This window comes from Hyla sarda, chromosome 8 (assembly GCF_029499605.1).
Source record: "Hyla sarda isolate aHylSar1 chromosome 8, aHylSar1.hap1, whole genome shotgun sequence".
NCBI classification, from domain to species: domain Eukaryota; kingdom Metazoa; phylum Chordata; class Amphibia; order Anura; family Hylidae; genus Hyla; species Hyla sarda.
In genome coordinates, this window is record NC_079196.1 from 62,456,696 (window position 1) to 62,469,227 (window position 12,532).

At 42.4% G+C, this 12,532-nt stretch overlaps 1 protein-coding gene across 1 annotated transcript in view; it reads left to right on the plus strand.

Moving 5' to 3' along the window:
* The window catches only part of OSBPL6 (oxysterol binding protein like 6), a 282,887-nt gene extending 271,746 nt beyond the window's left edge, over window positions 1-11,141 (plus strand). The window contains 2 exon segments of the mRNA XM_056536461.1: window positions 7,959-8,081; window positions 10,154-11,141. Of these exon segments, the coding sequence (XP_056392436.1) occupies window positions 7,959-8,081; window positions 10,154-10,262 (232 nt within the window). The 3' untranslated portion in view covers window positions 10,263-11,141.
* The last annotated feature ends 1,391 nt before the right edge of the window (window positions 11,142-12,532 follow it).

The window sequence follows — 12,532 nt, forward strand, 5'->3', positions numbered from 1 at the left end:
ACGTTAAACTTACCGGTCTATAGTTTCCTGGGGAAGACCTAGAGCCCTTTTTGAAGATTGGCACCACATTCGCCTTGCGCCAGTCCCTTGGCACAATACCAGACACCAGAGAATCTCTAAATATCATGAACAGGGGTACAGATATTACTGAACTTACCTCTCTAAGAACTCTTGGGTGTAGTCCATCCGGTCCTGGGGATTTGCTTACATTTATATCACTTAACTTACCTTGTACCATCTCTACATTAAGCCAGTTCAGTACATTACATGATGTGTTACCAGCACTGACCTGGCCAATGTCAGCTCCTTCTTCCATAGTGTATACAGAACTAAAGAACCCATTCAGTAGCTCCGCCTTCTCTTGATCGCCTGTGACAACCTCCCCATTATCATTATTAAGGGGTCCTACATGCTCTGTCCTAGGTTTTTTTGCATTTATATATCTAAAAAAATATTTAGGATTAGTTTTGCTTTCTTTGGCCACCTGTCTCTCATTTTGAATTTTTGCTGTTTTTATTACATTTTTACAGATTTTATTAAGCTCCTTGTACTGTTTAAATGTTATAGCTGACCCATCAGATTTGTATTTTTTGAAGGCTATTTTTTTGTTGTTTATTGCTCTTTTAACATCATGTGTCAGCCATGTAGGATTTAGTTTTAATCGTTTATATTTGTTCCCCTTTGGTATATATTTAGCTGTATAGTTATTTAGAGTTGATTTAAAGATGTCCCATTTACCTTCTGTATCAGTATTTGACAACACCTCCCCCCAGTCTATGTCCTGTAGTGCAGATCTCAGCCCAGGGAAATTTGCCTTTTTAAAGTTATATGTTTTTGCCTTCCCCGCCTGTCTTTGTTTTCTACATTTTAAGTCAAAAGTAACTATATTGTGGTCGCTATTACCAAGGTTTTCCCGCACAGTTACATTACCAACCAGCTCTGCGTTGTTGGAAATGATCAGATCCAACAAGGCATCACTTCTTGTTGGGTCCTCCACAAACTGGCCCATAAAATTATCCTGCAATAAATTTAGGAATTGTCGCCCCTTTGTAGTTTTAGCCAACCCCGGACCCCAATCTATATCTGGATAGTTAAAATCTCCCATTATTACCACTGTACCTGCCCGGGCGGCCCTCTCTATTTGTTTATGAAGCCGAACTTCTATCTCTTCAGTGATATTAGGGGGTCTGTAGATTACACAAAATACTATTTTTTCAGTATTTCCCTCCTTTTGTAATTCTACCCACAATGATTCCACATCCTCAGAATCATCACACACTATGGCATCGTTCACACTGACTTTCATACCACTTCTTACATACAGACAGACTCCACCACCTTTTCTGTTCATTCTATCCTTGCGAAACAATGTAAACCCCTGCAGATTGACAGCCCAGTCATGCGAGGAGTCCAGCCATGTCTCAGTGACCCCAACTATATCAATATGTTCCTCCAGTATCAAGGCCTCAAGCTCCCCCATTTTATTTGCTAGGCTTCTGGCATTTGTGAACATACACTTTACATTTCCATCCTTTATGTTATTGGGGTTAATGGGATTCAAGGGTGTAAGTTTTATTTTCCTATGAAGCTTATTCCTATTAACTATTCTAACCCCTCCCTCCGCTCCACCCCCAGGTACATTTATAATTCCCACCTCTCTATCTACACTATCTTCCCCCTCTTTGCTGTAGGTTCCCTCCCCCCAAGTCTCTAGTTTAAACACTCCTCCACCCTTCTAGCCATCTTCTCCCCAAGCAAAGCTGCACCCTCCCCATTGAGGTGCAGCCCGTCCCTACGGTAGAGCCGGTAACCGACAGCGAAGTCAGCCCAGTTCTCCATGAACCCAAACCCTTCCTTCCTACACCAGCTTCTGAGCCACTTGTTTACCTCCCTGATCTCCCGCTGCCTCTCTGGTGCGGCTCGTGGTACTGGTAGTATTTCAGAAAAGACTACCTTGGAGGTCCTTGCCTTAAGCTTGCGGCCTAAGTCCCTGAAATCATTTTTAAGGACACTCCACCTACCTCTTACTTTGTCATTGGTGCCAATATGTACCATGACTGCTGGGTCCTCTCCAGCCCCAAGATTCAAAATAATAAAACACTATTTAACCTGTAATTCTATGTATGTTGTGTACATTTTGTGGTGTCCCTGTAAGTTGATTTACGTAAAGGAGACGACGTGGGATTTTAAGACCCGAATAAATCATCATAATCATCATAAAAAGAGACAGGACCTCCCCGTTGCAAAACATTTTTATCATTGTGGACATCTAGAAAAAGACCTTCGTTTCAAATTGATTGACCATGTGAAAAATGAAAAAAAAAATGAAAAAGGGAGGTGACAGGGTTACCCTTTTTTTTTATAACATATTTTTATTGGTTTTCAAACAACTAAACAACAGACAGATAAACAGTTCCAGCCGACCCTCCCCCTCTCCTTCCAATTAGTCATGCCAAAGGAGTAGCTATACAAAAAAAATGAAACGAATATGCATAATCGAGGGAAGGGAGGCCCACCCTGCAGAGACATCCAGCAGTAACCATGGAACCCAGACCCTGTCAAATTTTTTGGGACATTTCCTACTGACATAAAGGGCATGATATAATGGAACACATTTATTAACTAGGGCTATCCACCGGGCCAGAGGGGGTGAGGACACATCCTTCCAGGCCATCACTATAACTTTACGCGCACAAAAGAAGAGGAATCTGACCAAAATGCATCTATAAGATCCCATCTCCAACCCATTAATAACCCCCAGCAAACATACCTCTGGTGTTAAAACAAAGGTGAATTCCAAGTCATCCAACAAGAAAATCATTACCTCCCTCCAAAAGGGCACAACGCAGGAGCAAGTCCAAACCGTATGTAGAAAGGTGTCCCTCTCTCTCCCACACCTACAACAGACCTCCAACCCCGAGACCCCCATCCGATGTAGTCTAACCGGGGTATAGTACAACCGAAAGAGAAATCTGGATTGAATAAGTTATATTGGATTTACACACTTAACTCTTTAAAGCACTCTGGTCTGAATGAATAATTCAAGGTTAACCGTAAAATATGTAACCCATGATTAAGTAAGTCCTATGAATAAGAAGCCTCCGATTTTTACTCTGATGTAGTCAGTCCGTCACAGCATCCTTGTACCCAAAGAACCAGGCAACACCAGTCTTCAGGTATAACATCAGAACTCTTTATTGTGGAACAATAATCTTCTTTTATAGGAAGGACATCACAGGGGGAAGGGTCAGTAAAGACAATACAGGTGACAGTGAGTCTGGGAGATAATCCAATAAAGGTGATTAGCTCTCCCTATATAGTGCCTTGAGTGCAAAAGGTGGAGGTGTGAATAAGTTGGACTGTGTGCAAAAAAGAGAAGCATGTGCAGAATTAGTGTATTGTACAAAAGGTGAACCGTGTGCAAAAAGTGGACTGTGTGCAAAATGTGAACCATGTGCAAAAGGTGTATTGTGTAAAGGAGGTGGACTGTGTGCAAAAGGTAGACCATGTGCAAAAGGGTGTATTGTGCACCGAAAGTGGACCGTGTGCAGAAAGTGTATGAAAACAGTAAATAAAAGTATTTTAACTCTGAGCTTTATGTCACCGGACAACATCAACTGAGGGGTACAAATAGTGATGTCCTAAAGTCCATCCCAGTAGGTAGGGTGACTCTAGGATCCGTCACAGTAGGATTTGGGTAAAAAAAATTTCTTTAGTCTAATTATTTCTCTTTTTCCTTTTTTCAGTGAAGCAGTTAAGGAGGGGGACTACAGTCTGCACTAGTGCCACATGATATCCACGAGAACGCCTTCTTTACATTAGTGCTTGCCTTTTTCCAATCTACCTTTCGTATTTTGGATCTGCAGCTCCTTTAAGTTAACATGAATAAGCAAAGGAGGAAGGGTGAATGTCAGGATGATGCACCTCGGGTGAGCGGATCAGGACAGCAAGATCTCGTCGCCTTCCGAGGAGTGATGTTGCCCCGAGATCACCATGGTTACATGACGCTTTATGCGCTGCGGACCGTGGTTTACGCTCCCATTGTGACACATCCCCACCCTCTGCGATGCGCTGGTAAATCCAGCACAAGAATAATATGCGCTTTGTATATAGGAACTAGAGATGAGCGAACTTACAGTAAATTCGATTCATCACGAACTTCTCGGCTCGGCAGTTGATGACTTTTCCTGCATAAATTAGTTCAGTTTACAGGTGCTCCCGTGGCTGGAAAAGGTGGATACAGTCCTAGGAGACTCTCTCCTAGGACTGTATCCACCTTTTCGAGCCCACCGGAGCACCTGAAAGCTGAACTATTTCATGCAGGAAAAGTCATCAACTGCCGAGCCGAGAAGTTCGTGACGAATCGAATTTACTGTAAGTTCGTTCATCTCTAATAGGAACTTCAGAGCCTTACAGTATACCACTGGATCTGAATAAGATGATACTTGGGACATGCCCTTTGTTAACCCCTTAACGACGAGCGCCATAAATGTACGTCCTGGTGGGGTGGTACTTAACGCATCAGGACGTACATTTATGTCCTAAGCATAACCGCGAGCATCGGAGCGATGCCCGGATCATGCGCGGCAGGTCCCGGCTGCTGATCGCAGCCAGGGACCCGCCTGTAATGGCGGACATCCGCGATCCCGCGGATGTCCGCCATTAACCCCTCAGATGCCGTGATCAATACAGATCACGGCATCTGCAACATCGCGGTCACTAAAATGGATGATCGGATCGCCCGCAGGGCTGCCGCGGCGATCCGATCATCCAGCACGGCAGACGGAGGTCCCCTCACCTGGCTCCGCTGCCTTCCCGCAGACCAGAGCAGAAGATTACCGATAATGCTGATCAGTGCTGTGTCCTATACATAGCACTGAACAGTATTAGCAATCGAGGGATTGCTATAAATAGTCCCCTATGGGGACTATTAAAGTGTAAAAATAAAAGTAAAAAAGGTAAAAAAATAAATAAAAAAAAAGTGGAAAAACCCCCTCCCGCCAATAAAAACCTAAATTGTTCCATTTTCCCTATTTCACCCCCAAAAAGTGTTAACAAAATATTTGATATACATATTTGGTATTGCCGCGTGCGTAAATATTTCTGAACTATTAAAATAAAATGTTAATGATACTGTACGGTGAACGGCGTGAACGTAAAAATAAAAAAATTCCAAAATAGATGCTTTTTTATAACATTTTATTCCCCCAAAAATGTATAAAAAATGGATTAAAAGTTCTATATAAGCAAATATGGTATCAATAAAAAGTACAGATCACGGCGCAAAAAATGAGCCCTCATACCGCCGCTTATACGGAAAAATTAAAAGGTTATAGGTCTTCAAAATAGGGGATTTTAAATGTACTAATTTGGTTTAAAAGTTTGCGATTTTTTTTTAAGCGCAACAGTAATAGAAAAGTATGTTATCATGGGTATCATTTTAATCGTATTGAACCAAAGAATAAAGAACACATGTCATTTTTACCGTAAATTGTACGGCGTGAAAACAAAACCTTCCAAAATTAGCCAAATTGCGGTTTTCTTTTTAATTTCACCACACAAATAGTATTTTTTGGGTTGCATAACGTAAAAATTTAATTGTCTGTGTCCTTAAGGCCCATATGGGCTGTTTCCTTAAGGGGTCAAGATGGTGCTGATGCACGCAGGTGCACAAATCACTGGCTTAGAGTCAGTGCGTTCCAGATGACGTAACTTCCTCCCTGCCACCCGGAAGCGTTGCACACACGGAGTGTGTACAATATATCCTGGCGTTCCACGGGGAATATTATGGACACTGTGCATACCGCAGCTCTTCCCCCCCCCCCCTGCTTCACTGAGGTATCACTAATTAGCACATACAGTGTACATAATTAATTATGGATTATTTTATGGACTAATTTTACTGTTATTATGCACTAAATTTTATATTTACATAGTAAGGCTCTTTTATAAGTGTGTAGAGTCTTTTTATGAACCCGATCTATGTAATCTTAATCACGAATTGTTTGTAAATGTCTTAATCATTTTGTCACTGTAACACCAATTGTAATATTGGATGTAAGTAATTTATACCCAGCACTTTGTACCATTTGTTGCTCGACAATGACCGTAAGGCTAGGTTCAGACTACGGAATCTCCGGGCAGAAAATTTTCGCCCGGAGATTCTGAGTTCCGCCTGCCCGACTGAATAAGTCGGCGCTAGGACCGCGCGGACACTGCAGTCTCTCATAGACTGCAATGTGTTCCGCAAGGAAATTCCGCCTGAAGAAAGAGCACCGCCTTTCTTCAGGCGGAAATTTCTAAGCGGATTTTCTAAGCGGATTTTCCGCTTCACAAATTCCGAAGTGTGAATTTGTGAACGGAAAACCATTCACTACACTAGACATTTTAGCAAGCGGAATTTCTAACGGAAATTTTACGACGGAATTTCTGTTGGAAATTCCGTAGTATGAACCTAGCCTAAGAGACGGCCGAAACGTTGCCTATGTTTGGGGATTAAAGCCACAAATTCTTTGTATTCCATGAGTGCTTCTGCCATTCTTTGTTTTTGGATTACCCTGGACTTGTGGACTCAAGTCAATTACAGCCTGCACCACCGCACAAATCTTCAGTGCAGCCCTGTTTCTGGATTTTCTATCTATCTATCTCATATCTATCTATCTATCTAAAATTCCAGAAGTTGGGCAGCACTTGTAGCAATGATTATTTGCAATAGTGCAAGCTGTGGTTATACTTTGGTATCAATAATAGTGTTGAGCGGCATAGGCCATATTCGAATTCGCGAATATTCGCGAATATATGGACGATTATTCGTCATATTCGCGAATATTCGCATATTCGTAATAGTCTTGTTTTATTTTCGCATATACGAATATTCGCGCATGCGAAAATTTGCATATACGAAAATTAGCATATACAAAAATAACATATGCGAAAATTCGAATATGCGAAAATTAGCATACACAAACTTTCGCATATGCGAAAATTCGCGCACCAGTCTCACACAGTAGTATTAGAGCCTTCTTACACCACATAAGCTGGAAGCAGAGAGGGATGATCACTGTGATGTGTACTGTGAAAAAAAAAAATATATAAAAAAAAATTAAAAAACGAATATTCGTAATTACGAATATATAGCGCTATATTCGCGAATATGCGATATTCGCGAATAAATTCAAATTGCGAATATTCGCGAGCAACACTAATCAATAAGTCCCAGATAGACCCATACAAAGGAAAACTGCAGCACTCCAATTCACGTGGAAAATGTGTATGGCTTTATTCAGCAAACATCAGAGCGACGTTTTTGCCGTCTCACACGGCCATTGTCAAGCCCAACAATGTGAGCTCTGATGTTTGGTGAATAAAGCCATACACATTTTCCACGTGAATTGGAGTGCTGCTGTTTTCCTTTGTATGTATCTATCTGTCTCAGCATATGTATGTGTGTATGTTCCAGCATAACTTCCAAAAGGCTGGAGATATTTTGATGAAACTTAGTACATGCTGCAAAGATTGCCCTGGACTTTAAACATTCTGCCAACTGTCTGGCAGGTGGGTGTAGCGATTTAAGTGTGGAAGACGGGATATGAGTACTGGATATGAGATCGGGATATTAGGACCTCATATGAGGTCCGGATATGAGGACAGAGTATACATGAAGTCATAAATAACCTGAGCTGCAGAAAAAAAAGCTGGCCTGATTGGAGCCACAGCTGAGCGGAGGGGTCAATGAAGCATTCAGTACAGATAGCGTTGGGCGCTGTATTGAAGGGGCTGCTTCCTGGGCACTTGTGATAGGGGCGATGGAGGCGTTAAAACTAGGATTTCTTGACCATGACAACTGGTATGTTAGTACTGCTCTTCATGTTCTCTAAATTGTGCTATCACCAGTTTGGTGGGCTTAAATTTGGTAAACCTAAAGTACATTGCATCTGTTTGTTTTATATTTTTTTCAGATTACTTGAAGAAGGGAATGTTGAAGCTGCCTCTGCAGAAAAACAGAGAATAGAAGAGCTTCAGAGAACGAGGAGAAAATACTTTGATGATAACCATATAGAATATACACCAAAATATTTCCGGTACGTTTCTCCTTCTCCTGTTCCCATTCACCATTCCCAGCAGCAGAAAATCTATGATCCACTGTATTGGCCAATATTTTCCTGATGAAGCATATGAATACATGCCCCTGGTCCTTTGCACCTAAGTGTGCAACATAAAGGTACCGATAGTCGCCACTGTTACCCATCTTCCATAGCTAAAGGAGCCTTGTCCCTTTCATTGTAAATATCAGTGGGTTCCCCGTGGTTGAATCCTAAAAATCCCACCTAGACTGGGCACAACAAGTGTGTGGTTGTACTCTGGCCCAGGTAGCTAAGGGGTCCCTATGGTCTCTTATTTCTATATGAGGAAACCAGTACCATAAATAAAGCATTACCTGGGGGGGCCCTGAACCAGATTTTGCATTGGGGCCCGACATCTTTAAATGATGCAACTGCACATACATAACATATTTAATTAAAACTGTTGCAACTGTGACATGACCACTACATCTAAATAATACCCTTAGTGTAAGTTCACATAAGTAAAGTGCTATACACCCCAACACACGTATGTCAGAAAACCAGCAAAAGGGTATCCTGATTGATACTGCGACATATCCCTGACAAGCCAATGGAGCTTAATAGATCAGATATAGTTTATTGGTGACTTTGTTTGGTCTTTTTTACCACAGTATACATTTATTTTCTGGATTTCTGTATCAACTGAAGGCTTGATGACCGGAACTGACAGCTGCTATTTTGGGTCATTAGACCCGTGGTCAGGCTAGGATATGTGGGTGTAATACAGATGCATAAAAGTATTGTATTAAGGCTGCATAATATGGCAGGCGTTGACAAGAGAAGAGTGCTAGGTAGTGGTCATGCTGGCTGTAAGCTTTTTTTATTCTCTTGCTGATCCATGTGGTCTTGTAATTTATTTTGTTTTATTGCGGCAACAAGTGTGGAGAATTAACCATCACACTGCCTTCCTGTGGCTAATGTAACAGTTATCTCTGCAAAAAGCAGTGTAAGGGTTAAATCTGTAATAAATAAAGGTAATTGATAAGGAGTCCTGGAGCAGCCAGAGAACTAAGGTAGGAGCTAACAACCCCCTTTACCATCCCCCATACATCCTGGGCCCTGACAGAGAAGTTGGCTGCTGATGCCCCCTCACCCCATCCAGGCTGTGCTTTCTCCAAGTCCTAAAATATTTGATGGCTGCTGACTTAAAGAAAATATCCAGGCAAAAGTGGTAAAAATAAAACCGCAGCATCCCAGCTGATTTGTTTCAAAATCGGGCCTCCATAGCCCCCATAAACAGCGTTTGAAAATCCAGCTGAGTGAGGCAAAAAAAGGTACACAAACCATAAGCCCCTGCGCTCGTTTCTTGTGTGAGCTGCAGGGAGGGGCTGCTTTTAGGGAGTGAGGGAGGTGTGTGCACCTCAGCCAATCAGGGATGATAACCCATGACACACTGAAGCTTAGCTCTTTGAGCTGTGGTCTACTGCTAGTCATCATGTGTGATAAGATCTACTGGACTCCCTGCCTAAAGGAAAAGCTGAGAACAACCGGGTATGTGCTCAGCAAAGACTGTAATTTATAAAAGTTATATAACATTAACATGTGCAGATATATAAAGGTAGTTTCATTTGGCTGGAGTTCTCCTTTAAGCCATCATAAATTACAGTGAACAGAAGGAATCAGTACTCACTCAGCTTTTATTCGCTCTATTCAGGATGGTTTGGGGAGACCCCACTTTCATTTTCAGTAACGCAGCATCTAGCTTTATGCAGCCAGCCATCCTTTTGAAATACATTGTTTAAACTAATAATTCCGATGGGAGGTAGGGGAGGGGGAAGTAAGACATTTTCCTTTTTCGTTCTTATTTAATTTTGACTGGTGCTGCCCACTCCACCCAACAAGGTGCCACATTGGCACTGGTCTTTCAGTGCCTAGGGTGCAAAATGGTCCTGGTGATTATTGGATAATGAGCAGGAAGGGATAACTTTCCTTAGTCACATGATTGTGCCATTATATCTGCTATTGTTTAAAGGCTATTGGTTACATCTCAAATTTAAGGATTTCTTTCCTCTCCATCTTTCTATTTGCAGGAAGGTGGTTGATGCCCATAACAAGGAGACCTGGGTTTCTAATGACACCTACTGGGAACTGCGCAAGGACCCTGGTTTTAGCAAAATTGAATTACCCACTCTTTGGTGATGTTAGAATATGGATTTGTTAAACCTATCATTCTATAAACAAATCAATATCTATGCACAGTTCGGTTTCATTTTGCTACAAGATTTATTTTTTGTGACGCATCATGCCATTTGCTTTTATATTCATTTTTAAGAAAAAGCTGTTTGCTTGTATAACATGTAAAATATACAGAGTTATTAAGAATATTTGCTGCATTTGTAGAAAGATGGTAAAGTATAGAAGCTATGGACCTCTTATTTCTATACTTGGCCTACTGTAGGAATTGACACACCGATTTACCCTCATCCCAATGAATGTTCCAATACTTTTTCACTGTATCAGTACTTCTTCATCAGAACATTCGCCATTAAAAAGCATACTTGCACAGATATTTTGCTGTTATTGGAATCATTTCCCCATGGGGAAAATATTCACATTATAGCAAAAATCAACTCTTTACTGATATTGCCTCCATAGGAAATTCTTGTGTAGAGTACCACATGCTTGCTCTAGTGATGATCTGACAAAATCTTTTCCATAGACAAGAATATGACCTTAAATGGGCACTGTTACTAGTTGTATAAACATGTCAAAAGCCTTGATTGTTCAGGGTTTGGGTGTTCAGACCTCAAATGAACAAGCGTGAATTTCATCCTAAGCGTGTTCTCTCCCACCTACCCTGTTTCCCCAAAAATACACCCTACTCCAAAAATAAGCCCTAGCTGGATTATTGGGGCGGGCTGCAATATAAGCCCTACCCCGAAAATAAGACCTAGGGCCAGGGGTACTCAACTGGTGGACTGCGGTCCAGATCCGGACCACGGCCACCAGTAATGTAGCAGTGTGGAGAATGGTGGGCTGCAGGAGTGTGGAGGATGGGGGGGCTGCGGGAGTGTGCAGGATGGGGCTGTGGAAGGATGGGGGGCTGTATAGCAGTGTGGAGGATGGGGGGCTGTGGGAGGATGGGGGGCTGTATAGCAGTGTGGAGGATGGGGGGCTATAGCAGTGTGGAAGATGGGAGGAGTGTGGCATCCTCCACACTGCTACAGCCCCCATCCTCCACACTCCCACAGCCCCCCATCCTCCACACTCCCACAGCCCCCCATCCTCCACACTCCCACAGCCCCCCATCCTCCACACTGCTACAGCCCCCCCATCCTCCCACAGCCCCCCATCCTCCACACTCCCACAGCCTCCATCTTCCCCACTCCTGCAGCCCCCCATGAATAAATAAGCCCTACCCTGAAAATAAGCCCTAGTGTGTTTTTTGTGACTAAAATTAATATAAGACCCGGTCTTATTTTCGGAGAAACACGGTATGTGTACATGACCGAGACAAACCTAAAGTCTATCGAACCATCCTGTGTTGCGTGCACAAAGAGCGGGAAGAAAATAGCTCAGCCATGCCCTATCTATACCTCCCCCGTTCCTAATTGTTCTAAGAATAAGTCTGGGTCTGAACATACAGACCTACACCTACATCAAAACTTTTGACATGCACACTTTAAACTTTTTATGTTATACAGTGGTCCCTCAAGTTACAATATTAATTGGTTCTAGGACGACCATTGTATGTTGAGACCATAACTCTATGGAAACCTGGTAATTGGTTCTGAAGCCACCAAAATGTCATCCAAAAATAGGAGAAAAGTAAGGATAAAAGAAAAATAAGTAGATAACTAATATAGATAAAGCAAGTCCTTACATATAAAAGTAAGAAAGATCTGCTGGGAGCTGTAAATCACTGTCTAGGTCAGTGTTTCCCAACCAGAGTGCCTCCAGCTGTTGCAAAACTACAACTCCCAGCATGCCCGGACAGCCAACGGCTGTCCGGGCATGCTGGGAGTTGTAGTTTTGCAACAGCTGGAGGCACCCTGGTTGGGAAACAATGGTTTATGAAGAGGACAGGAGCTTCTCCAAGGTACTATACAGTACACCCAGTGTCCCAAATGGAGCCGCCCTTACTTGGTGTCCAAAAGGAGCAGCTAACCCTGGCACAGGTAAGGAGTAGTACAGAACTTGTAGTTCCTCCCTGTACTGTAGGGGGCGCTACCAGACAGTCAGTGCATGCACTTCAGTAATAGAGGTGATTTACCAGTGAATGCCCATTCCGATTGGTCAGTTCCTCCAGTTGTGACACGTTTCACAGATCTGGACTGTCTGTACACTGTATGTTGAGTCTGGTTTCAAGTTATGATGGTCCAGAAAAGACCATTGTATGTTGAAACTATTGTATGTTGAGGGATCACTGTATTATTTACCCTGTGAAGCTGAATTCTATAAAAAAAATC